Source organism: Fomitopsis serialis, assembly GCF_022376445.1.
Source record: "Fomitopsis serialis strain Sig1Antser10 chromosome Unknown B0H18scaffold_85, whole genome shotgun sequence".
Lineage (NCBI taxonomy): Eukaryota > Fungi > Basidiomycota > Agaricomycetes > Polyporales > Fomitopsidaceae > Fomitopsis > Fomitopsis serialis.
In genome coordinates this window covers 100,752-123,858 of record NW_025955045.1, presented here as the reverse complement: position 1 = coordinate 123,858, position 23,107 = coordinate 100,752, and the positions used below count along the sequence as shown (strand labels likewise).

At 51.2% G+C, this 23,107-nt stretch overlaps 7 protein-coding genes across 7 annotated transcripts; all 7 read right to left on the bottom strand.

The window, feature by feature from the left end:
* Positions 1-713: 713 nt before the first annotated feature.
* B0H18DRAFT_957798 (uncharacterized protein) lies at positions 714-1,110 on the bottom strand (the record flags this gene model as incomplete). The annotated part of the gene is made up of 3 exons (XM_048042620.1): positions 714-754; positions 796-1,044; positions 1,098-1,110. The coding sequence occupies 3 exons, from the start codon at positions 1,108-1,110 to the stop codon at positions 714-716; spliced, it is 303 nt and encodes a 100-aa protein (XP_047889134.1).
* Positions 1,111-1,836: 726 nt separating this feature from the next.
* On the bottom strand, positions 1,837-3,039 carry B0H18DRAFT_957797 (uncharacterized protein; the record flags this gene model as incomplete). The annotated part of the gene is made up of 7 exons (XM_048042619.1): positions 1,837-1,949; positions 2,009-2,024; positions 2,156-2,211; positions 2,368-2,473; positions 2,653-2,673; positions 2,814-2,858; positions 2,893-3,039. The coding sequence occupies 7 exons, from the start codon at positions 3,037-3,039 to the stop codon at positions 1,837-1,839; spliced, it is 504 nt and encodes a 167-aa protein (XP_047889133.1).
* A 3,314-nt stretch (positions 3,040-6,353) lies between these two features.
* Positions 6,354-8,557, bottom strand: B0H18DRAFT_1122877 (uncharacterized protein; the record flags this gene model as incomplete). The annotated part of the gene is made up of 6 exons (XM_048034599.1): positions 6,354-6,856; positions 6,903-6,977; positions 7,033-7,234; positions 7,290-7,492; positions 7,937-8,348; positions 8,405-8,557. 6 exons carry the CDS (start codon positions 8,555-8,557, stop codon positions 6,354-6,356), a joined length of 1,548 nt encoding a protein of 515 aa, XP_047889132.1.
* Positions 8,558-9,920: 1,363 nt separating this feature from the next.
* B0H18DRAFT_1122876 (uncharacterized protein) lies at positions 9,921-11,337 on the bottom strand (the record flags this gene model as incomplete). The annotated part of the gene is made up of 3 exons (XM_048034598.1): positions 9,921-10,345; positions 10,395-11,106; positions 11,164-11,337. The coding sequence occupies 3 exons, from the start codon at positions 11,335-11,337 to the stop codon at positions 9,921-9,923; spliced, it is 1,311 nt and encodes a 436-aa protein (XP_047889131.1).
* Positions 11,338-12,088: 751 nt separating this feature from the next.
* On the bottom strand, positions 12,089-12,733 carry B0H18DRAFT_839225 (uncharacterized protein; the record flags this gene model as incomplete). The annotated part of the gene is made up of 2 exons (XM_048039477.1): positions 12,089-12,570; positions 12,628-12,733. Coding segments are annotated over 2 exons (588 nt in total), but the record flags the coding sequence as incomplete, so codon positions are not given.
* A 7,223-nt stretch (positions 12,734-19,956) lies between these two features.
* Positions 19,957-20,996, bottom strand: B0H18DRAFT_1122874 (uncharacterized protein; the record flags this gene model as incomplete). The annotated part of the gene is made up of 4 exons (XM_048034597.1): positions 19,957-20,432; positions 20,479-20,553; positions 20,603-20,804; positions 20,853-20,996. The coding sequence occupies 4 exons, from the start codon at positions 20,994-20,996 to the stop codon at positions 19,957-19,959; spliced, it is 897 nt and encodes a 298-aa protein (XP_047889129.1).
* Positions 20,997-21,727: 731 nt separating this feature from the next.
* Positions 21,728-22,202, bottom strand: B0H18DRAFT_1122873 (uncharacterized protein; the record flags this gene model as incomplete). Its single annotated transcript, XM_048034596.1, has 2 exons — positions 21,728-21,819; positions 21,875-22,202. 2 exons carry the CDS (start codon positions 22,200-22,202, stop codon positions 21,728-21,730), a joined length of 420 nt encoding a protein of 139 aa, XP_047889128.1.
* Between the last annotated feature and the right edge of the window lie 905 nt (positions 22,203-23,107).

The window sequence follows — 23,107 nt, the reverse complement described above, 5'->3', positions numbered from 1 at the left end:
GGGCCTATATAGCCTCAGCCAGTAACAAATCATAGTATACATAGTATGCTCATCTGATAGCCCTTCATTGAGAGAGTATACAGAAATTCTATTGAGTGTATACAGTGGCTGGCTAACCCAGGAAATGCAAAGCAAAAAAATGCACATGTGCCTCTGCAGATTCAATCTGCTTGTTTATGACTCAAATATGGTCTATATGTACACTGCAATGTATATGTGTAGTTCAGACACTGTGGACTACTCAGTAGCTTCAATAATACAGGTGACAAGGACTATAATGGGTAATCTGAGCATCTTTTGCCATATTATGGCCCTCGCATACAATGTAATGGTAACCATCGCAGCTCAAAGCAATCATACACTTGTCTTTGATGTGTCTGTATATTTCATAGGTTTTCTGCATTTTTCTCAGCCCTACATGCCCCTGTTTGTGTATGATTCCTCTTTGGGAAGGTCACATACTTCATATGGTAATTATGCATCCACTGCTGGCTTTGTCTTGCTCACAGACACAATCTAGGGATACATACCTGAATGTGTACTTACACTACCATCTTATAGGGTTGTCCAGTACATGAGCAGTTCCAAGAGTGAAGTAGCAGGCTTATATAAGCTCACTGGGGCCACAGCAACCATCTTACCAGGTTATTGAGAATGCTATCTGATCTGATGTCAAACCCATGCCATATACAGCTTTATTCACATTGCCTGGCTCATTTTGAATATTGTCTCAATTTTCCGCTTTTTTCTGAGCCTATACAAGCTCTCTTAAGCACAGTAACAGTCCGCACTTACATCGCTTACTAAGCGCCCAGATGCCGTTCGGAGGTGCAACCGTGCGGAAATTTGGCACGGTTGCACCTCCGAACGGCACGAGAGGGATGCCGAGCTGCTCTGATTGGTGCAACAAGCCCTTTTCTGCCCTAATCAGGCAGGCTGCCGAGGTTTTGAGCTGAGTTTGAATCTCAGCCACAGGCTCCTTAGTGGCACTGTACCTGCTGTACTGTGGCCTCACTAAAATGCGGAAAATTCCCAAAATAATCTCTGTGATAGGTATGATGTCATAGAGTCTATAGCTGCTGTGACTTGCCCATTACCTTCACTGGTCATGGCACAATTCACAAAACAAAAAAACATGCAAATGCCTCTGTGCACATGAGTGCATCCCTTTTCACCTCAAAAGTCTCTCTTTTGAAGCCTATATGCTGCCCACAGATTCTCTGACATCTCAAACCTGCTAAATAGGGTAGCTGACCTTCCTAAAATGGTAATTTTGCTTAACCTGCTCAGTCTGGGCTCACAAAATGCAGATAAAATTAGGGAATATTATGTGTAATCAGACTCATCTGTATTTCCTTGTATATGAAGGCAATTCATCTTGTATGGAGGCCCCCACAATATATCACTAGTATGACTTGCCCAGTTGTTTGAAATTCAGGAAACAGAGAAACACATGCATGAATGTGTGGCATTTGACTGGGATACACTGACTGAAATCTAATCAACTCTTATAGCGGTTATAGAGATGATAAACTCATTTGATAGCCCATCATTTCAAGGGTTAATCATACATTGGAGGAATGAAGAACAAAGGACAACATTTAGAGAATCACAAGTGACTGTGCAGATATGAATGGCTTGTTGTCTCTGGAACACATTGCCTATGACCTGTTACGATCCTTGAGGTACGAAGGTATCGTTCTTATGATGGACAGGCCTGAAACACTTCCAGTGGTGCCCAATGTGGCAGTTTTTTCCCACAGGTACACTCATTTGCCCCCAGCTTACCATGTATAATTAACATTTGTTATGGTCAGTTAGCGGAGTTCAAATTTTTCAGACCCAGACGATGCGACTTGCACCAACACCACCAAACAAATGCTGTGGCTCAGTGCTTTGTCCTGGGGTGAGGGCCCAAGAAACACTTCCAGTGGCGCCCAATATGGCAACTGGTGTGCATATCATGTGACTGGCAGCCAGGCAGCTCACTGCTAGCGCTCACACTTACAGGCTGCCCCATAGCCCTAGTTAGTAACAATAGTGAGTGGACTTAGTATACTGATCTGATAGCCCTTCATTCAGAGAGTATACACTATCATTATTGAGTAGCTAGAGTGGCTGGCTGGTCCAGCAAATGCAAAATAAAAAAACCCACATGTGCCTCTGCAGATGTCAAAGTGCCTATTCGTGCCTCAGATGTGTTCCATATGTCTGTGATGACATACATATGTGATTCAGACACTGTACAACTCAGTGGGTGCTACACTACAGCCAAAATCAGCCACAATGAGCCATTTGACCCTCTTTTCACATGTTTTAGTCCATGTACATGGTGTAGTGATGTCTATAATAATCCCAAGCACTCACATTCTCCTATTGGGTGCTTCTGTATATTTGACAGATTTTCTGCATTTTTGTGAGCTCCATGGGCACCACGTCTTGTCCTACTTCCTCTTTGGGTAGGACACCTACTCTATATGGTAGTTGTGGCATGTAGCTGGCATATAGACACATAGACACAATCTGGGGATATATAATGGCCATCCATACATATGTATTCATGCTACTATGATGTCAGGCTTTGTATGCTGCAGAGACACTGTCTGATGTGTGATCATAGGCTTATATGAGCTCACTGAATGTGAATCTCACCGTGTTATTGAGTATACTGCCCTAGTTGATGCAACAATTGTATCATGGAAGGCTATAAGGATTTGACCTCATTCATTCTGAATATCTTTCGAATATTCCGCTTTTTTTGAGTCTATACAAGCCCTCTTGACACAGTAACAGTCTGCACTGACACCACTTACTAAGCACTCATTAAGCGCCCATTGCCGAAGCGGACTTGTATACAACTGCAGCCCTGCATTTGTCTGCAACTCAGCTCACCCAAAAGGGATTTTGGAGCAATGTCATTGGTTGAACCACTGGCAAACCTTGCCTTCTAAGGGAATCATTCAATCTCAGCTCCCCATGCCGAGTTTTTTCTTGCCCAATGTGGTCAGCAGCACTGTCTAGACTCTTACTAGAGCACATTAAATGTGGAGAAATCTCGGAATATTGACTCTCATGCAATGCTCCTTGCACACAGGTATGGAGGTCCAAATTAGGTATCCCAATGCTTGTTCACAGTGTACTGACCAAGGCAAGTGATGCAGAGGCATATGTACAAATGTTGTTTTGCATTTACTGCCCTTACTGGAGAGTCCTACAGGCTGACAATCTTATGCAGGGGCCTATGGCTACCAGATATGAAAAAATCACCATATATGGTAGATCCCTTGCCTGTTTGGGAAGTTGATGATAGATCACCTTTACAGTGTTGCATAAATGGCGGGAAAATGAGCAAAGTATTAGATAACACTATTGTCCCATTGTGGGTTGACAGGACTTATGTGTGTACTTGTGGATGAGATGCAAAGGGATAGCAGAAACACAGAGTCTGGTGCAATAGGCTCAGCCACATGCCATGTGAGGTTCACTCGTCCACAGGTCAAAATTTTGACCTGTGGACGAGTCATCTTGCAGTGTAGTCTCCCAGACTCCACTGAAATATGCTGTTTAAGGGAATTAGCCTCTGACTGGCCTTACTGTATTTGACCAAAGGCTCTCAAGTCCATGTATCTGCTGTACTGTAGCCTTCACAAATACGACAAATCCCCAAAATATTCTCTCTGATAGGTATGATGTCATAGAGTCTGTAGCTGCTGTGACTTGCCCATCAACTTCAGTGGTTATGGCACAATTCACAAAACTCAAAAACCCACATATGCCTCTGTACACATGAGTGCACTGCTTTTAACCTTCAAAGTGACTCTATCAAAGCCTGTAGACTGCCCATTGATTCTCTGACATCTGGGATCTGCTATATAGGGAAGCTGGCCTTCCAAAAATGGCAGTTTCCATTCAGCTGCTCAGTCTGGGCTCAGAAAATGCTGATAAAATCTGGGAATATTATGTACAATTGAATTAATCCATGATTCCTGCTGTATCTAAGAAATTGATCCTGTATAGAGCCCTCAGAGTCTATAACTAGCATGCCTTGCCTATATATTCATAATCCAGAAAAGAGAACCTCTGTGGACAGTGATTCCAAATATGAATAGGTTGTTGTCTCTGAAATACATTTGATATGACCTGTATAGACCATGCACATAGTCCACACAGCATGAGTGTGTCTGGAATGTGCACAGCACTGCTATGAGTGGGGAAATATTGTCATAACATGCCTGTGTTGATTTCTTATAACTGAATGACCATGTATTGAGGTTCCCTCTACTTCAAATATGCTTAGGGATATTCCACAGATCTCCTAGAACATTATCCGATTTTCTGGGACTTTTTTGAGCCCCAAACAAGTCAGTTTCACTGCAGAAACAGTATACACTTACATTGCTTACTAAGTGCTCAATTAAGCGCCTGTTGCCAAAGCGGAGTCGTCGACAGGCCGGAATTCCCACCTGCGCTTCCCACACTATGCCATCAATTAGGCTTGACACATGATAGCATGTGATCGCCCTAGTTAGGCTTCGTCCACACTGATCACCTTACACTGCGTTAAACACTGCGTTAAATCTGGGACTTATCAAACGAGTCCCTGGGCCCTCCGGCTATTCCGGGTACGTCCCGTGCGAGCGCTTGGCCGCTGCTAGCGAGGCAGGGCGCCCGATGCCATCAGGTCCCGTGATGGACGTCCCGTATGGTTCCTCGCTGGATATGGCAGTGCCTCTGGCCTCGCCACATCATCAGGCGCACTCGCCGTCAGCGCGCTCCCGCCACCCACCCCTTTCCCGTTATAGACAGCCCACACGTGACTGCCCATTTCGGTTCTCTGCTGGCACTCCCGCGTGATCCTGGATGATCGGAGCCCGGTGCTCCGCAACGTGATCGCTGGCCCGTGTGCACCGTGCTCGCCGGCACTTCCCCTCTCCTCCCTGCTTACCGCCTACACCGTCGTGCCAGCTCATCACACCTGCTGTCGTGCTCGCTGGCACCCTTGGTCTCGCCCAGTGCTGCCTCCTCGCTGCCGGGTATGTCTGTCTCGCTTCTGGTCGTCTTTGTGCTAATGTCTCTGCCTTCAGCACCGTGCTCGCCGAGCCGGTCCCGCTGCAGCTCAGTGCCATGTGCACTGAGTTGGTTGACGACCTCTGCTTGCCGAGTCACCACCTTCGCCGCCACGGCCGCCTATGTACTGTGCCCGACTTAGCAAGCTCGCTATGGTGAGTGTCATGCTCACCGTGTTCTCCCCATTTCCTTCCCCACTCCCATTCTGTCGACCTTGCCCCCTTCTTGCCTGCCTCCCGGTTTCCTTCCCCACTCCCATTCTGTCGAGCTCGCCCCCTTCTTGCCTGCCTATGTCAAACAAATATGTAGTAGTAAATTCGTAGACCTGTAAGTAGATAGACAATGACATGATTGGGTCCACATAGCATGAGCATTGATGGTGCGATGTGTAGCTCGGGAGTGTCGTGCTCCCGGGCGCGATGTTTGAGGGGCGGGCTAGTCTGTTGCTTCCGGGGTGGAGGAAATGTGGGTGGAAAGGGGTGCATGATGGTCGAGGGGAGCTGTGCCAATGACGTGGTCTCGTACGACGCCTCAGGGTCGCAGACCTCGTTCTCGGTTCTCCAAGCCTCGCTGTTGACCCCATTCCTGACTCGTTCCGTGGTCTCTGTCCTATCTCGCTCTCGTCCTCGTTCCGAACGTGCCTCACTCTCGCTCTGTAGTTGCTACGCTTGCTAAACTTGTTCCACAGTGGTCTTGTTCTCGTTCCGTGGTCGCCCTCCTCGTTCCGCAGGTTCCTGTGCTCGTTCCGCGAGCTCCTAAGCTAGTACTGCTGATCCTTGTACTCGTTCCGCAAGTTCCTATGCTCGTTCCGCGAGCTCCTGTGCTCGTTCCGTGAGTCCTTGTACTTGATTACGTGCCACTGCGTCCACCGAAAGATTCTCGATTGCCCGAGTCGGTCAACACTGACTGACCCGGGGAGCCTCTCCCAGCTCCAGCGAGTGTATGGGGAAATGCGCGAGCTATGCTCGCAGATGTCTAGATTCGAGGTGGGGAGAGCTGAGCTATGTACATGTCTTCGTGGCACTGTATGCCGCCGAAGCTGACTAATAGTAGGTACTTGCTATATATGGTAAGTAATGCGAAATCGCACGAAGTCCATCAGGTACAATAGAAATGGGGTATCGGAAGGAATAGCGAAGGTTGTCAATATGCTCGGAGGGAATGGCACTGACCAGGTAGCTCAAAATAAGGGATATACGTACTGTCCGGGCCTATGTGGGGGGCACTCCCCACAGCGAACACGAGAGATCATACAGCAACATTCGGAGAGGTGAGTCTTACGCATGCTAGTCATCCACATCGTCGGGGACGAACTCAGCGCTCTTCGGTTCTGCGACACGGCGACACTTGCGTGATTGACCCTCGCCATCATCTCCGCTCTCGTCGTCGTCACTGCTCTCCTTCTCCACATCACCGCCCGCCGTTGCCACTGCCGCCGCCGTCGCTGCCTCCTTGCCCTTGCCCTTGGCCCTCGACTTCTTGGGCCGCACGTGCTTCTTTCCCTTGTCCGAGTGCTCCTTCCGCTTTTTGACCTGCCCACCCGCAAGCTTCTCGGCGAAGGATGCCTTGAGCTTCTCACGCTCTTCGGGGGTGGTCTTCTCCCAATGACAGGCACCCGACTGAAGGGCTTGCCACTGTGCTTTGAGAGGGGGGATGCTGGTGCTGAGCTCAGATGGGTTCTTGAACTCGCTGAGGAGCCAACCACGAAGAATGACGCCGCGACGGAAGACGATCTCCTGCTCATAGTTGATGTAATTCATTTGGATGTTCAATTCACCAGTGATCGTGGCTGCAGAGCTGTCAGCATAAAACTTGTAGGGTGCATTTGAACATACCTAAGCCTTCAAGGATCTTCTGCCTTATGAGCTTCTTGAGATGCTCGGCCTTCTCTCGAGCAGTGCGATAGAAGGCTATGTGATTGATGTCATGGTTAGTTGAAGAGACATAAGCAACACACGTACTCACACATGAAATCACAGCCTGCAACCGAGAAAGCCTCCACCAGTGCTCCAATCTTCTCTAGGTCCCATCCCTTGAAGTTGGTACCAAGATAATCGTTGATTTGCGATGCCGTGATGTACCATCGCGGGTCCATAGTGAACTCGTGGTTGTTACGGACCATGAGCACCATGGCCTCAATCCCGACGCGTGCCTTCAAACCTTTCAACTGGGTATTCATCATTAATACAAATGTGACTCGAGCAAAGATTAATGTTGCGCACCAATTCGGTGATCTGTTTCCAGACGTTGTTCGCGTCTGCCAACCGCCCACGCTGATTCAACCGGAAACCCATCTGCCGCGACTCCCTTGCATCCTGAACCTCTTCCTTAAGCTCCTCCTTCGTCTCGTCGGAAAGTTTGTGATACGAGTCTCGATACTCGGTAGACATCTCGATGAGTCCCACGCGATCTCCAGGCTGAGCACCTGTAGTAAGTAGTTAGACTGATAGAATTCTGTCGATTCATGTGTACATTATCTTTATTGGCCTCCATCATGAGTTGACGTTGCCAGCCATTGTACGCGTTCGGTGATGAGCCCTTAGCTCACCTACCCACCGAAAACGCGATTTACGGTCGATACGACAGTACATTAAGTCAGTCCGGTCGACACGCAATCTGTCCTTTCGAGGGACCCGCCCGATGTCCCGTCCGTTCGAGGGAACCACCCGACGTTCGAAGCTCGAATGTCCGTGTTCGGGACCCTTAGTGCCAGAGGCAAGCGGTTTAGAAGTGTCGCTACATTGGTAGGACTCCGAGGCAAGTACATGGCTACGTCAACCTAGCTAGTGACGACCCCGGCAATTCTCGTATCTATGTCCTCGACCACCACACCCATGACCTCCACCTCTACCCCTACGAACAGACGGACCGGCGTCGAAGCCGCGGTCGGTGTTGACGCGTTCGAGCAAGCTCTCGAGCAATCTGACGAGGGTGCCGTGCGTGCGGCGCTGGTCGACTGCGATGTTGTGAATCGCTCGACCCATGGACTCGAGGTTGTCGGGCAGCTGGCGGAAGTCGGAAAGGATCAACAACTCGCGCTGATACTGCGGGTTCGCAAGAGGACGACGCTCGGCCTGGTTAACTTGTTCGAGCAGCACCAAGGTCTCGGACCAGGCGATCGTAGGGTAGGGCGAACCTAGGATATCTCCCTGGTTGCCATCGCGGTGGAAGACCTCGTCGAGGTAACGCATCAACTCGTCGATCTCGGGGAACGACCTAGGAGCAGGAAGTGTATCGTTCGCCAGCAGGATGGCCCAGCTGCGGGACTCGAACAAGAATCGCTGTTCGAAGGTCGGTTCGATGGTTCGAACGATAGTCTAAGTTCGGAGGCACGTACGATCATCCAACGGACTCCGTGGGCCCAAGCCAGCCACTCTCCGGGACTGTTGGCATCGTATCGCGGCTCGACAAGTCCCTCGGTCTTGAGGACCTCTAGGAGGCGGTAGTAGCGGGCAGCATACGCTTCGGAAGTTGGGTCGAGGTGCGGCATGTTTGTGTAAGTCAGGCGAACTCCTGCAGCTGTCTCATATCTTCGAGGACTGTCACCGGCCCCGGTTATGACCTTCGCCGCTCGGGGACGGTCGCCCGTTATGCAGAACCTGCGGAAGGCCGAGTTGGATTCTCTCATGTGTTAGTAGGTCCGGGTCGAGCATTGTGACATTCTCCGATTGGCTGCTTTCCTTATCACTTTCATTCATCATTTCTTGTATTTCTCTTGGCTCTCTTGGTCTTCAGACCGTATTTTCCTGTATATACTCTGGGACTTGTTCCCTTCGAATCTCAGAGACCCCCTTTCCCTCTCAATCTCACCTCGCACCGGCGAGGTTCGTCAGTCAGCCAGTACGTTCGAAAGTCAGCAAGTTCGCCAGTCAGTCAGTACGTTCGAAGCCAGTCAGTCAGTCAGTTCGCCAGTACGTTCGCCAGCTCGTAGTTGCCCCGAGAGGCTCTACACTCTTTCTCCTGCCGTCGCTCGCCTCCCTTGTCACCGTTCGTTCGACACGTCTGTCGAAACTCTCCCTCCTACCTTCGAGGCTTAGCCCTCGTCTTCTAACAGTCTTCGACATCTTCGAAGCTCTCCCACGTCGTTCGGAGTCTTGTCCGTCCTCCCCCTTCTTACCTAGACCACTGTACAGTCCCCCGTACATCTCATAGACACGGAGGTCTCACATACCACTGCTCGACCTCACGGTTGGGTTTTTGTGTGGCTTTTGTGTTCTTTTCGGTCGCGTCATCGGTTTTCGATTTTTTTGCTTCTTCAGGCCACCGGAGAACATAAGGCCAAGGAAATGCTGGGCATCCTTGTCATACTTTGCTGCAAGCTCGTGAGCGTATGCCTCCGAGCTGTCATACCATTTCTGAATGTCGGCATCAATCGCCTCCGACTTAGCTCTTGAAGCTGCCTGCATCGCACGGAGAGTGGCCGAGTCGTGGTTCGGGGGCTTCCTGGTCGTGGGAGCAATTGGCCTCACGGCAATAGCTGCCTGCGGGCCATAAGTGACCTCAGTGGGCATGTGGTCTGAATTCGAGAAGCTGCAGAACACGTCAAGTGACACTCTCAAGCCAATCACGAATTTCAACGACTTACTGTTAAATGAATGGTTGGGCATGCTCAACACAGTGAGCAGAAGACGAGAGGAACAGAAAAAAAATCCAGAGGGTATGGGGAATGTCAAGACAGGCTGAGCTGGCATTGATAATTGCTACATTGGCAATGGGACAACACGTGAGGGGAATCATATAGGTGCATGTGACAGAATTCAACAGACAGATTTTACAAAGTGATATACAGCAGAGCAGTAGACAGATGTACGACGTTCAGAAAGCAAGATTGGTATATCGACTTAGCACGAAGCTCAAAGTCCCTGGTCCTTCTTCATCACAGCCGCCAGCTCCCTCGCCACCTCCATGTGAAGACCATGAAGGTTGATCTCGTGAACATAGTTTTCAGGAAGGGAGTTGCGTTCGAGCTTCCAAAAAGTCTCGTACCAATTGTCGGGAAGACCAAACTCGGCAAGGGCCTTCTTGGAGTGCTCGCCGAAAGGCACAAGCAGAGCGTGTACAGGGTGACACGGAGAAGCCGGTTGCCTGAAGAGAGGGACTCGCTGACTAGGCGGAACATTGTCGCCATACGTCTGTGGGGCGCACGCGGCGGGACTCGAGATGGACGAGATGGACGAGACAGACGGCATGGTATCAGAGATAACAGTCTGCGCCCGCGCCCCAGAGGTCTCCGAGTCAGCGAGCGCCACCGGTACAGGCGTCGGGTTGCGCGCGAGAGCTATTGCAGCCAATTAGTGTTAGAGTCGAGGGGACTGGTGGCCACTCACCAAGCTGGAGCTTGAGGATCTCCAGCTCCTCACTGCGGCACGACAGCTCGACGAATTGAATGCTGCTGCGCCGCTCGAGCTTCTCGAGCTTCTCCTTCAGGAGCCGGATCTCCAGCAGGTGTTCCTGCTCGCGAGTGCGAAGTTCATCGCTCTCGTCGAGGGTGTCATCGCTGTCTGAGGCCACACTCCCTTCCGATGGAGGGGCGTCACCCTCCGGCACCGATCCCGGCCCTTCTGACGAGGTGTGATCACTCTCGTAGAGAGGCAATAGGTTCGTCGTGCAGGGCTGGTGCTTCTCCTCCTCGGCCGTGATCATATCCTCAACCTCGCCATCCGGACATCCATAGAACATGTACTGGGTCATTTTGTGCAAAGGAGGTGGGATGAGGGGCGTCCGAGAGGCAGAGCGAACACCGTGGTGAGGTGTTGATGCGAACGGACCTTCGGGGTGCTCGATGAGAGCATACGACTTGATGGATGTGTTGTAGGCAGAGTGGAATTGACGGATAGCAGGGATACCGATTTCCTTCGCGAACTCTTGTGCCATGCGCGCGATAGAGTATCTTGCTTGTCGATCTTCGATGACGAGAGGAGGAGGAATGTACGCATGGATCTTGACGTTCTGGACGTGCAGGACCGTGTTTGGTGGAACATTGGCATTGACATGCATCATGACAGTGGCACCACCGGTGAACCGATCCCATGCTGTCAGCTGCAGGAACAGCAACAAGTGAGCACTCTATATACTTGTGAGAATCAAGCCACGCACCACGTCATATACGATCTCCTCGAACATAATCCTAAATGCCATTTTCTCCACATACCCCTCCGAGTCCGACGTATTGTGCTCCCGCGCGGTGAAGAAGAGTTTGTGGAACTCCCCGTGAGGGGGAACGTGCTTGCCGTCCTTGTGGCAGTCGATGATGAAGTATAGCATGTCCATCTTGTCGAACTTATCGTGGTTCTTGCGGTAGTTGTCGTTGCGCCCCCAGTGAGTATGCACAGATCAAATGCCAAGTGGGTTGAACGAGCATTGCTCAAATGGGAGAGCAACTGCTCTGCTCATTGCACGATAGGTTTTAACCATGAGACGGAAGCCGAGAGTGGCAGAGTTTGAGTAGTGACTGCAGAAGAGTAGGAGTGAGCGAGATGATGCGGTGAGAGCACGAGTGATGAGAGCGGTGCGAGTGTGATATGGTGAGAGCGCAAGTGTGGCTGGCGCGCGGTGAACACAATTATGCCTGCACGACTGCACGCACCGTACGTGCAGCGCATAACAGTTTCGTCAAATGCCTCCTTCTGTGGCCGCAAATTCCGTGCAATGTCCTCTGCATTTCCTAGAAGTAGGGCTGCATTTCCTTGAAGTAGGGAATCCCACTAATGTAGCAATCAAAAAATGGCATTACATTCATTTGTTCAAGTTCGTTCGTGTATACATGCTAATCGAGAAGTTCCGCCGCACTCTCTGTAATGTCTGCCGATTGTGCTCCGAGATTATCTACGAATGTAAGGAATTACGCAGCCTCTTGTTCACCCTCCATCCCTGGTACATCCTCATCATCGCCACTCTCGTCGTCATCAGTGCGAGCCTCGTCGCGCGGTAGTAGAGTGGCACCATTGCTCCATGCTGCCCACGTCGGGAGAGGCAACCCAAACGAAGACGCCAGGTCGCGACCTGGATGGCAACCGTGCAGCAGATTCCCAGTGTAACCTGGGAGCTGCGTGACCTTGTAGAGACGGTGCACAATCGTTTTGTTTACCTGATTGCGGTAAAGCCACCTTGTCGAGAGTTCGTGAGCGAGTTCTGGCCTCGAGATGAGGTTGCGAGAGATGGCATGATAGAAGTCGTAGTGCTCGTCAATAATGAAGGTAAAGAGCCGTACCATCTCCACATTGAGATGTTTGATTTCTTTGCCCACTCGTTTGACATTGAAGTACGCTGTCATGGCTTTGCAATTCGCTCTGCAAGCCCATGGGAGCTGTCGGATATCTTGACGTGCGTCTAGTAGCAGGTCAAACTCTGATAATGTTGTCATTTCCATCACCTCGGACCATGTCAGCGACGGCCATGGCAGGACGAGCTGGGCGGCACGGTGATTGTACTCGGTGAGAGCTTTTCGGACTGCTTCTGCGCGGGTCTTCAGTGCCTTCCCAATCTTCTCGCGCATCTTGTACCCTGTGAATGCATGAGAATACAAGTGGCCGCGAACTGTGAGTAGTACTGAGTACTCACCTGTGCCACTCATTCCCAGCTTCGTGAGCTCAAGGAGATGCTGCACGACCAGGCACTCGAGGTTGTTGAGCGTGCACCTGTATTTCCATTGATCGAGCTCACCGAGGTACTGCCTGTATATCGCGTCTGCTGGCTGCCAACGGTCGGCAAGCTCGAGCTCAAGCTTGATGATTTGTGCTTCTTTGTCAAGGGCTTTCCAACGCCCAAACGTGCTTGAGTAGAGTGATAGAATGGTTGTTTCGTTGGGGTTTGCGGCACCGATGCGCTTCATGTGTTCAGCACAGATGTATTCTGTCTTTGCAGCTTGCAATTTTTGCCTGCAACCAGAAGTGAGTGCAGGTAGGATCTCGAAGATGACACTTACCAGGCATTCTCTAACTTCAGCAATACCTCCAGGTAATCGATCCGACGGCTGACCGACAATGGTTCCGCCTTCAGGCGACGTAGATACGCGCGCTCTTCTGCAACATAGTTCTCGTATTCGGCTGGTCCTGCTCGTAGTTCATCTGACAGCACTCGGACGACCTCACCATCAAGACAAATGATTTCTAGAGCTTGCCGGTAGTTGTTCCAGATGAACAAGGCTGAATTGGTCAGCAACACCAGAGACAAGTACGTAGTACTCACCCGATTCTACATGTTTTCGCTCAGCCCAGTGCCCAAAAAACTCCTCAATTGCTTGATGGCGGTGGAAGGCAGTCGAAAGCCGTGTACCCGCAGCAAGTGCATTGGATTCAGAAAACAGGTGTTCACAACCTTTGAAGTCTTCCTTACCGACACCTTCCGTATACAGAGGATGCCAGTCCAGTTGGCATCCCCTGTTGTGGCTATAGCCATGGAAGGCGGCTACGACACCCGAGAAGCGCGCCGCCCGCGCCTTTGCACCAATGGGAGCTTGTCTCCACAGTCTTCGCGAACACGCATGCTATGTCATAGCCGAGTTTGATGTCGTTGCCGTATACGTCGATCATCTTCGCGATGATGGCGAGCGGATATTTCATGCTGCAAGCAACAATCAGATCAATCAGTAGCTATACTAGAATGATGTCAGAAACGTACAGCTCACCGCTTTGGATCATGTCGCACATGATCAGAAGCTGGCCATGTCGGCAAACGGCCACGAAGATCCCAGTGATGGAGAACAGCGCGAACATCTTCTTTCGCACCTCGGGGCCAGCGTTGCGCCAGCGTTCCATGCAGACAGTGACGGGCTCGGCGAGAATGTCGCCTTGATTGACGTTGAGCCAGTCCATGTCATCATCTTGTGGAGCAGCCGCACCTTGGGTACTGTTGGAGGACGATGGGCCGGCATCGCCAGGCACTGATGTGGCAGGCTTTGGCGGCCCCTGGTTGGATCAATCACCACGTCATCTATCAAATGTTTGATGACGTACTCGGCTCGAATGGACATCATCCTTGTAGACGTCAACCTCCTCTGGGGATAGCCAGAGGTCTGTGCGCGCGGTGCGGGGATCCTCACGTGTTGTGCCAGGGCGGAACACGTCATCGACGAGCTTGAGGGACTGGTTACCGTCCATGGTGGCGAGGAGAGCTGGGGTCAATGGATCTTCGCCCTCGAGCACATAGAGGCAGGGTGCACAGGCATGCCACATGCACCAATCCGGGAGGTCGTGCCCAAGCGCTGTGTTAATGAGGCTGTCGACGCGATATAGATGTTGAGATAGACGTCGTAGGCAATACAGAATTGTGTACAGAGATAGGGCTTGTATGGAACCTAAAGGGATAGTGATCAATGACATGTTCCAAAAGAAATGTATGACTTACAGCCTGCAGGCGGCAGAGGGCTTTCACCTGCGCCTGGATGCTGAATCGAGGGCAGGCATGATGCTGGGCGCAGAAGGCCTCAAGGACATGGAAGGAGATCGCGACGGAGGGTTCGAGGGGTGCTGTACCAATGTAGCCATACCGAGTGAGCGTGGGGTTGATGCGCATGTCGATGCCACAGGCCACAAACGTCTTCGACTCACTCCCTGTATCTGATATCATGGCAAGAAACCAACACAGAACACGAGGAACATACCAAAGAAATCAATAGCCCAAAGCGGCCATGCACAATGCTCAGGTCGTGCATCCACCACGTCGCCTGCTCTCCAAGCAAGATACCCTTCAACCAGGTCATCTCGCTGCTCCCTCCACTCGTTCTCGCGGATGGCGACCTGATTCTTCCGCGACCGAATGTCCCTATGTTTCCTTCACGAAGAATGTTGACACGTTGTCGAGATTTGACAGGAGTCTGACGCACCTTTTCACCCCATCTTCAAGGAAGATCGTTCTGCAGAGCTCATCCTCACCACTCAATACCATGCCTTCCTCGCCCGGGGGTATGATATCCACGCAATCCTCCTCCACAGAAGGCTCCTCGTTCGACTCTGTGACGAGGTGTCTGTACACCTCCTGATCATCGAGACACATGCCTGATTGTTGAAATGAGCACTCAGAAGGGTATACACAGCAAAGACATACCAACAACTGTCTCCCGCTGTTCCCTTTCCCTTCGCTCGCAGCGTACGCCAGAGCTGCCTAAGCGGAGCCGAGTCGTGGTTTCAGTTCTCCCGAAGGGAGAGCCATAGGTGACTTTGATCGCCTTCGACAGCCCGGTCTTCCTCTTCTTATTCATGGCGGAAATGAGGTGTCGAGACCAAGGGCAGAGCGAAGCGGAGATGCCACAAGCTCCCGTCTACAGGCTGTGACGAACACTTGCCTGCAGGGCAAGAAGCTTGTCATGTCAACCACGACGATGCGGGGTAGGGAAGAGCAGAAACAGATACGTACATGGCGACGAGTCGTAAGGATAGCAAGGGGACTGGCAAGCGTGACACGTGATGGTGCTACTGGGGAACGTTGTCGACCGAGCACCGTGCTGGTTGATAGATGCGGCACGGACAGCGGGGCATTGAATCCTGAGAGAAGGTGAGGCGGAGAGGCGAGACGTACACGGCAGCGGGGAGGCGGCACTGGGCGAGACCAAGGGTGCCAGCGAGCACGACGGCAGGCATGATGAGCTGGCACGACGACGGGGGCACCGGCTGGCACAGCACACGTGGCACCAGGCCGGGGAGGGGCCAGTACAGCGAGCGCGGTGCTAGGGGCAGTGAGCAAGCAGGGGATGGAAGGCGCCAGCGAGCACGACAACGATGGTGTCGACGATGAGCGGGCACGGCGAGCAGCGAGCGCGGCAGTGGAAGCGGTGAGCAAGCAAGGGGAGAGGAAGTGCTGGTGAGCACGATGGTGTAGGCGGTAAGCAGGCAGGAGAGGGAAGCGCCGGCGAGCACGGTGCGCACGGGCCAGCGATCACGTTGCGGAGCACCGGGCTCCGATCATCCAGGATCACGCGGGAGTGCCAGCAGAGAACCGAAATGGGCAGTCACATGTGGGCTGTCTATAACGGGAAAGGGGTGGGTGGCGGGAGCACGCTGACGGCGAGCGCGCCTGATGATGTGGCGAGGCCAGAGGCACTGCCATATCCGGCGAGGAACCATACGGGACGTCCATCACGGGACCTGATGGCATCGGGCGCCCTGCCTCGCTAGCAGCGGCCAAGCGCTCGCACGGGGCGTACCCGGAATAGCCGGAGGGCCCAGGGACTCGTTTGATAAGTCCCAGATTTAACACAGTGTTTAACGCAGTGTAAGGTGATCGGTGTGGACGAAGCCTAACTAGGGCGATCACATGCTATCATGTGTCAAGCCTAATTGATGGCATAGTGTGGGAAGCGCAGGTGGAATTCTGGCCTGTCGACGACTCCGGTCACTCAAAAGGGATTTTGGAGCACTCCCATTGGCTGGGATGCTGACAAACATTCCCCTTTAAAGTAATTCTTCAATCTCAGCTCTTCATGCCGAGTTTTTTGATGGCTTTCAGCCACACTAACTGAGCTCTTACTAGAGCCCCATTAAATGCGCAAAAATACCCAAATATTCCTTCTCCATGGGATGCTTCATGGATACTGATGGGGGTGGTCCATATTAGGTATCTTTGAGAGTACTGACCATGAGAAGTGATACTGAGGCATATGAGCAGATCTTGGTAAGCATGTTTACTAGAGAGCTCCACAGGTATGAGGAGAGTCTTTGAAGCAGACATGGAAACCTGCCATATATGGTTAGTCTCCTGCCCATTTAGGAAGTTGGCCATTGATGGCCTCTGCAGTACTGGATAAATAGCAGGGAAATCAGAGAGAAATCCAGGAGTACTATACATTCATATTGTGCTCACTATTGAGGCTTGCATGTGGCAAAAAACCTATGATAGTGCAGAGTTTCCCATGCATGGCCTGATATAAGCCACTCTTTCAGTGAGTCTTTGTATGTCTTGTAACCACCAGTATCACCTGGAATTGTCAGGAACTGGCAACTCCAAACAGGATCCTAAGCTGTTGTGTTAGTTCAACAGCTCAACAGGCCCTGAACATGCAGGCTGCCAAACTGTGGAGTGAGCTTGAATGCCAGCCACAAGCTCATCAGTGACACTGTATTTGCTGTGCTGTGGCCTCCCAAAAATGAAAAAAAACTGTTGTGTATATTCTCAGTCACATATATGATGTGTCATAGAGTCTGTACATAGTATCCTTCCCATACTTTCATATAGATATGGCACCATTCAACAAAGCACAATGAAAATCACATGCTCACTCATTCTTTTACATTGTTTGTGTTTCCTGTGATGCTTACCAATTACCTATGAATTGTGTGAATACTATGTAGTAGCTGACCTGGAAAGTTTGAATTAGTTGTTGAGTCTGGGCTCAGAAAATGCAGACAAAACAAGGAAATGTTATGTATGATTCCCACCTTGTACTACTTGCTGTAACTAGTAATTGGCTTCTCAGCCCCTTATGTGGACCATGATCACTCAACAGTGAATACCTGCAGCACAAAGGTACCATTCAATGCTGGAAACACTCATAACATAAATTTGCTTTGCATGTCCCTTGTATAATGGCATAGCCATCACAAATATGGGTTCCAGAATTTGTTCACACTGTACTGATCCTAGAAGTGACGCAGAGACACTGTACTGTGCACTTGCTACTCTTTCTAGAGAACTGTATACACCACCAGTGTCATGAGGTGAGCAACTAGACATGCAGACTTACCATACATCCCAGCCCTTCATAGTTGCTGCAGTGCTGGAGGAGAATGAGATGACACCAACTCTATTCCCTCATGTGATAATTGCTTGGAGCATATCTAACCTCTACCATCATATTATAGGCTGATGTGTTACCAGGTCCTATTGTTCAAGTTATGCAATGAGCCTTGGGTGATATAATTGGCAGCTCTGGGCTTGCTCATATGGGCAGGGAATGATTGTACCATGGATTGATGATGTCTATTTGTACAATGTCTACTGTCACTCAGACTTTCTTTGCTTACTAGGCAACCAGCAACAGACCATGCTTATAGTGGACTTCTGGGCAAATATCTGACTGTCCTTTTCTAGATCTCTAGTCAATAATAAGTGACTTTGGATTACTCTCATTGGGAGCAACATTTCCCTTCACATGTTATCATAAAATGTTAGCTACTCATGCTGGATTCTTTGATGGTATATGGAAAGGCACACAATAACACCATAACCCAGGAGTGAACACGTGTGCCATTTTAACAGTGTTGTATATATCATGGGAGGGTCCAAGAAGCAGGTATCATTACACATGGTGCATTGTGGTAATATCTGGTGAAGTACCTGCCATTCCAAACAAACAGTAGAGAATCTGTATATATTGAGAGGGTGGTTGAACAAGAGCAATATGATGGTGAATTGTGCATGCATACAAAAGAAGTAAGTGTCAGCCAGCAGATGAAACCAAAAGTTATCTCACAAAGGTTGAAAACCTTTGTGTTCATGGGACTTATGACTGGATGCCATGACCATTGAGTAGGCATTACTGGAATACTGAGCAAAAGCAATAATGATTCCATGTGCAAGTCTCAGTGTAAGTATGTGCTCTTCACAGACAGTTTCCTATGAATATAGCAATGACACACAACACATGGTGGCTTACTTGCTCAATTGTAATATTGCTCATGATGGAGCACTGAAATCAACAATGTAGATAAACAGGATGCATAGAGTATTTGGGCTGCCAGGCAGCAACTAGACAGTGAAAATGGGAAATACTGAATTCTTCACACCTCAATGTGTCTAAACCAATGGGATCGTACTGCCAGCCATGGCCCTCTCCCCAGCAAGTATAGATATGTGCATAGTTTACAATGCATGGATGTGTCTGGAAGTTGCACAGCACAGCTATTGGTGGGGGAAAATGGTAATAACATGCATGTTTTGATGTCTCAGCACTGAATGACCATATAGGGAATCTTCTCCACTTGTAAATATGCTCAGGGATGCTCCACATATATCCTGGAATATTGTCTGATAAATCCGCATTTTCTTGACCCCAAAACAAGTGAATTGTGCTGCAGTAACAGTGTGCACTTACATCGCTGACTAAGCGCTCAATTAAGCGCCCGTTGCCGAAGCGGAGCACCTGATCATCCCACGATCAGCCGCTGATTAGCCACATCGTAGACCCCCATGTGATCCGGCCTATTAGCCCCGATCGGACAGATTGCCTTACCCGTAGAGAAACCTCCTCAGAAAGCCGGGGAGATCTAAGCCACTTACCTCGCCGCAAAGGGCTAGCTCACGTGCCTCTGCCTAGCCCGTCCCGCACGTGTCTCCCTTCTCAATCTCACGTGTCTTGGCCGGTCTTGCCCTCACGTGCTGCCCTCGGCACTGTCCGCACGTGCCCGAGTCCCCGCTCGCCGCGCGCCTACCCTTATCGGCGTCAGGCTTCCGCTCCCGCCCGCTGTTCCGCGCCCATCTCCCGCCCCTTCCTGTTTTGGAAGCACGGTCCAGACTCCCCGCCGGCACTTCCTCTCCCCGCCGGCGCTCTCTCTTCCGTTCCCTTTCCGGTAACGTGACCGGGCTCCCGCCGGCGCTTTCCCTTCTGGGTAACACGATCGAGGCTCCCCGCTGGCGCTTCCGCCACTACTCCTTCCTTTCCCTTTTAGGTAAGACGGTCCAGCCCCGCCGGCGCTCCCTTCTGTCGAGTCAAGGCTAAGTCATACTTACCTCCTGTACATAGTTAGCTTTGTAGGTAGCTTTGTACTATGTAGGATTGGTTGTTAGGTCTTATCATCACATGTGAATGGTGCTGGGAACATGCATAAGATGATAGAGTATTACAGAAGCATTCGTACCACAAGGAGAATCGACACAAGGTATCCACGAGCATGGGCAAGGCGAGTACGAAACAGCAGAGCCACCACGAGGACATACTAGCTATCTCCACCTCCAGTCCTATTGGCCCTCGCCCGCCCCGCCCGCCTGCACAACACGACGGCGCTTGCGTGGCCGCGGCACGCCCTCGTCGTCCTCGTCCGAGTCCTCGCTGGAGTTGGAGTCATCGTCGCTCGGCTGATCACTGCGGTGTTTGCCCTTCTTACGGCCCTTGCGCTTCGGCGGCTTCTTGTGCGAGCCGCCTTTGTCCTTACGAGTCTTGCGTGTCACGACTTCGCCGGCATTGACGCGAGCGTCGTACGCCTTCCTGCGTGCCGAGACTTGCTCCGCGCTGAGACGGATGAACTTGCAAGTCCCCGACTCAAGCGCCTCGTGGAGAGTGCGTAGGAGGGGGAGGCTGTCTGAGAGGTCCGAGGGATTGATGAAGCGATCCTTGCCGGGGGTCCACCCTTCGATGTCAATGCCGTATTTGATGACGATCTCGTGTTCGAAGCTCTTGTAATTCATGATGATCTTCGGGTTACCGGTGATGTTGACTGCAGATTGTCAGTGATGACGAGAACATATTACTGATGCACTCACCGAGGGCAGTATGTACCATGTCGCGGATGTCAGTCTTCAAGAAGTTCGCTTGGTCCTTGGACGTGTGGAGGAAGGCTACATGATTCAGTACTAGCTCAGACAACAATGCATCATGACAACTTACTCATCCAGTCGCAGCCGGCCACCACAAATGCCTCCGCCAATAGCCCAATCTTCTCGAGGTCGAAGCCTTTGATATTAAGCCGAAGATACTTGCCGAGTTGCGCCGAGCTGAACCAGAGGTGAGGGGACACATTGTACTTGGTACTCGACCGCACAAGACAGAAGAACCCTTCGACGCCAACGCGTGCCTTGAGACCCTTGAACTGCACACAGTGAGAGGGGACCACCAGTGAAAGTACACGACAGCTTACCAGACAAATGATAAGATTGACAGTCGCATTGAAGTCAAGCAAGCGGCTCCGCGCGCTGAGCTGCACGCCGCGCTTCCTCGAGTTCCTGGTGTCCTTCAAATCTTCAATGAATTGATTCTTCTTAGTGTTGAAAGTCCAGTCCATGGACTGGAAAAAGACTGGGACTGAACTGGGACTGGCCTTAGAAAGACTGGACTGGACTGGTCAAAGTAGGACTGGTCCTATCCAGTCCAGTTGCAGTCTTCCAGGGTTGGGCAAATTGGAGGGACTGGTCAAAAGACTGGTTGCAACCAGTTGCAACTGGTCTTTGGCCACCCCCCTAATATGCTGGTGTACATGGCCAAATGGGATGTTTTTGGGGTCATAAATAGCAGTAATACATAGGATAGGCACCAGATGGTGGACACATGGATGATGTGGCCTATTTAGGCAACATGTATCATCTGTCTATGCACCTCCACCTATGCCTAATATGGTAGGTATACCTGTCTCACCCTTACTGACATCATATGCCTTGCCTGTATCAGTCATTATGGACTGAACTCAGTGAACTGTGATGCTCCCATGGGATACACACCATTGCCTGTGGTCATATACCATATCACAGTAGCGTGAGTCACTTTGTCAGACACAATTGCTTGAAAAAACCAGTTGCAACTGGCAAAAGACCAGTCAGGACCAGTCAGGACCAGTTGGGACTGCATGTGCAGTTGCAACCAGTTGCAACCAGTCTTTGGAGGCAACTGGACTGCAAAGGACTGGTTGCAGTCAGTCCAGTCCCAGTCCTACCATTTTGGGGTCAATCTAGGACCAGTCCCAGTCCCAGTCTTTCCTCCAAGGGGTCAAAAGACTGGACTGGACTGGACTTTCAAACACTAATTCTTCTGTTCCAGGGTCAACTTGTCGTAGGAATCGCGGTATTCGGACTGCAAGTCGAGAAGGCGAGAGGTGTCTCCGGGATCGGTGTCTGGGCAATGGTGTCAGCACTGCAAAGCGCACAAGAGGATACCGATGGGACTGACCTTCATTAGCTTGAGTTGCCAGAGCACTCAGCCAGGCATTCCAGGCCGACGGCTTGCGCGCATGCATCCACTTGTCTGCGGAGGAAAACATCTGATTCATATAGTGCTGGGGCTTGTTACCATATTGCTCTGCGAGGCTGTTGGCGAGCGCCTCACTGTCGTCGTACCACTTCGAAATCGCTGCGTCGATTTCTTGGTTTTTGAGCTTGTTGCGGGCTGCCATTTTGCGGACTGTGGCGGCGTCACGGTTGACCTTCTTCCGCTTCGGTGGAGATTGTGGCCTCGTGGGGGCTGCCACAGTCACACCATGTGCCACAGTGGAAGGCATCGCGAGAACGCGTGGCAGCACTCAGCTGACCACACACCCACGGCCTAGAGTCAAGAAGTTGAAGAGACGTCCAGAAGTCGAAGGGGAGAGTGAGAGTAAAGACAGCAGTGGGCGTGTGACGTGGGCGGTGTGAGCCAACCAAAAATCATCATTGCTGGTGCACGTGTCAGGGGCCTAAGTACACGTGGTGAAGTGACACTAATAGAACTAGGAACTCATACAGCCTGAGTGACGGCGAGCATACATGTCGGAGCAGCATACAAGTCAGAGCAGCAAGATGGTGATCTACATGCCACCATCCTCGACCATCGCATCAACAATGTCCTGCGCAACACGGGCAGAAACCCCCATCCGCGCCTCGATCTCGGTACCCCACATGTCCCGCAAAAACTCCGCCTCGATTTTGAAGAGAACACGATGAAATCTGTCGGGGAGTCCATGGGCACGCAGGAGTTCAAACGTCTCGGGACCAAAACTGTCCAAACGACCTTCGTGAAGAACGGAGGGCGATGCGTGTGGCACCCTCTCGTGCTGCACGCATTGTGGTGTGGTGGGTGTGGCAGGCACTCGACCGTGCGCAGAGCCCCGCCCAGTTGGCGTAGAAGGAGTGTTGGGCTGGCTGGCCATCGGCTGAGGTGTCGTTGCCCTCAACACAGGAGATCTCTGCCGCGAAGCCTCTAGAGCAGAATGTTCGCGTTCTCTCGCAGGAGTCGCGCCGCGCGCACTGTAGACTACGCGAATCAGCCAATGCCTAATAGCAATTATAGCTCGACTTACTGTGATCGAAGCGAGCACGGTGCAGGTCAAGCATCTCGTGGGCCTGCCCTATGTAACGAGACGACATCGCCTCGAGGTGCTCGTTGTTAAGGTGCTGTATCACCTTGAGGTCGTCGTTCTCGTGCCGC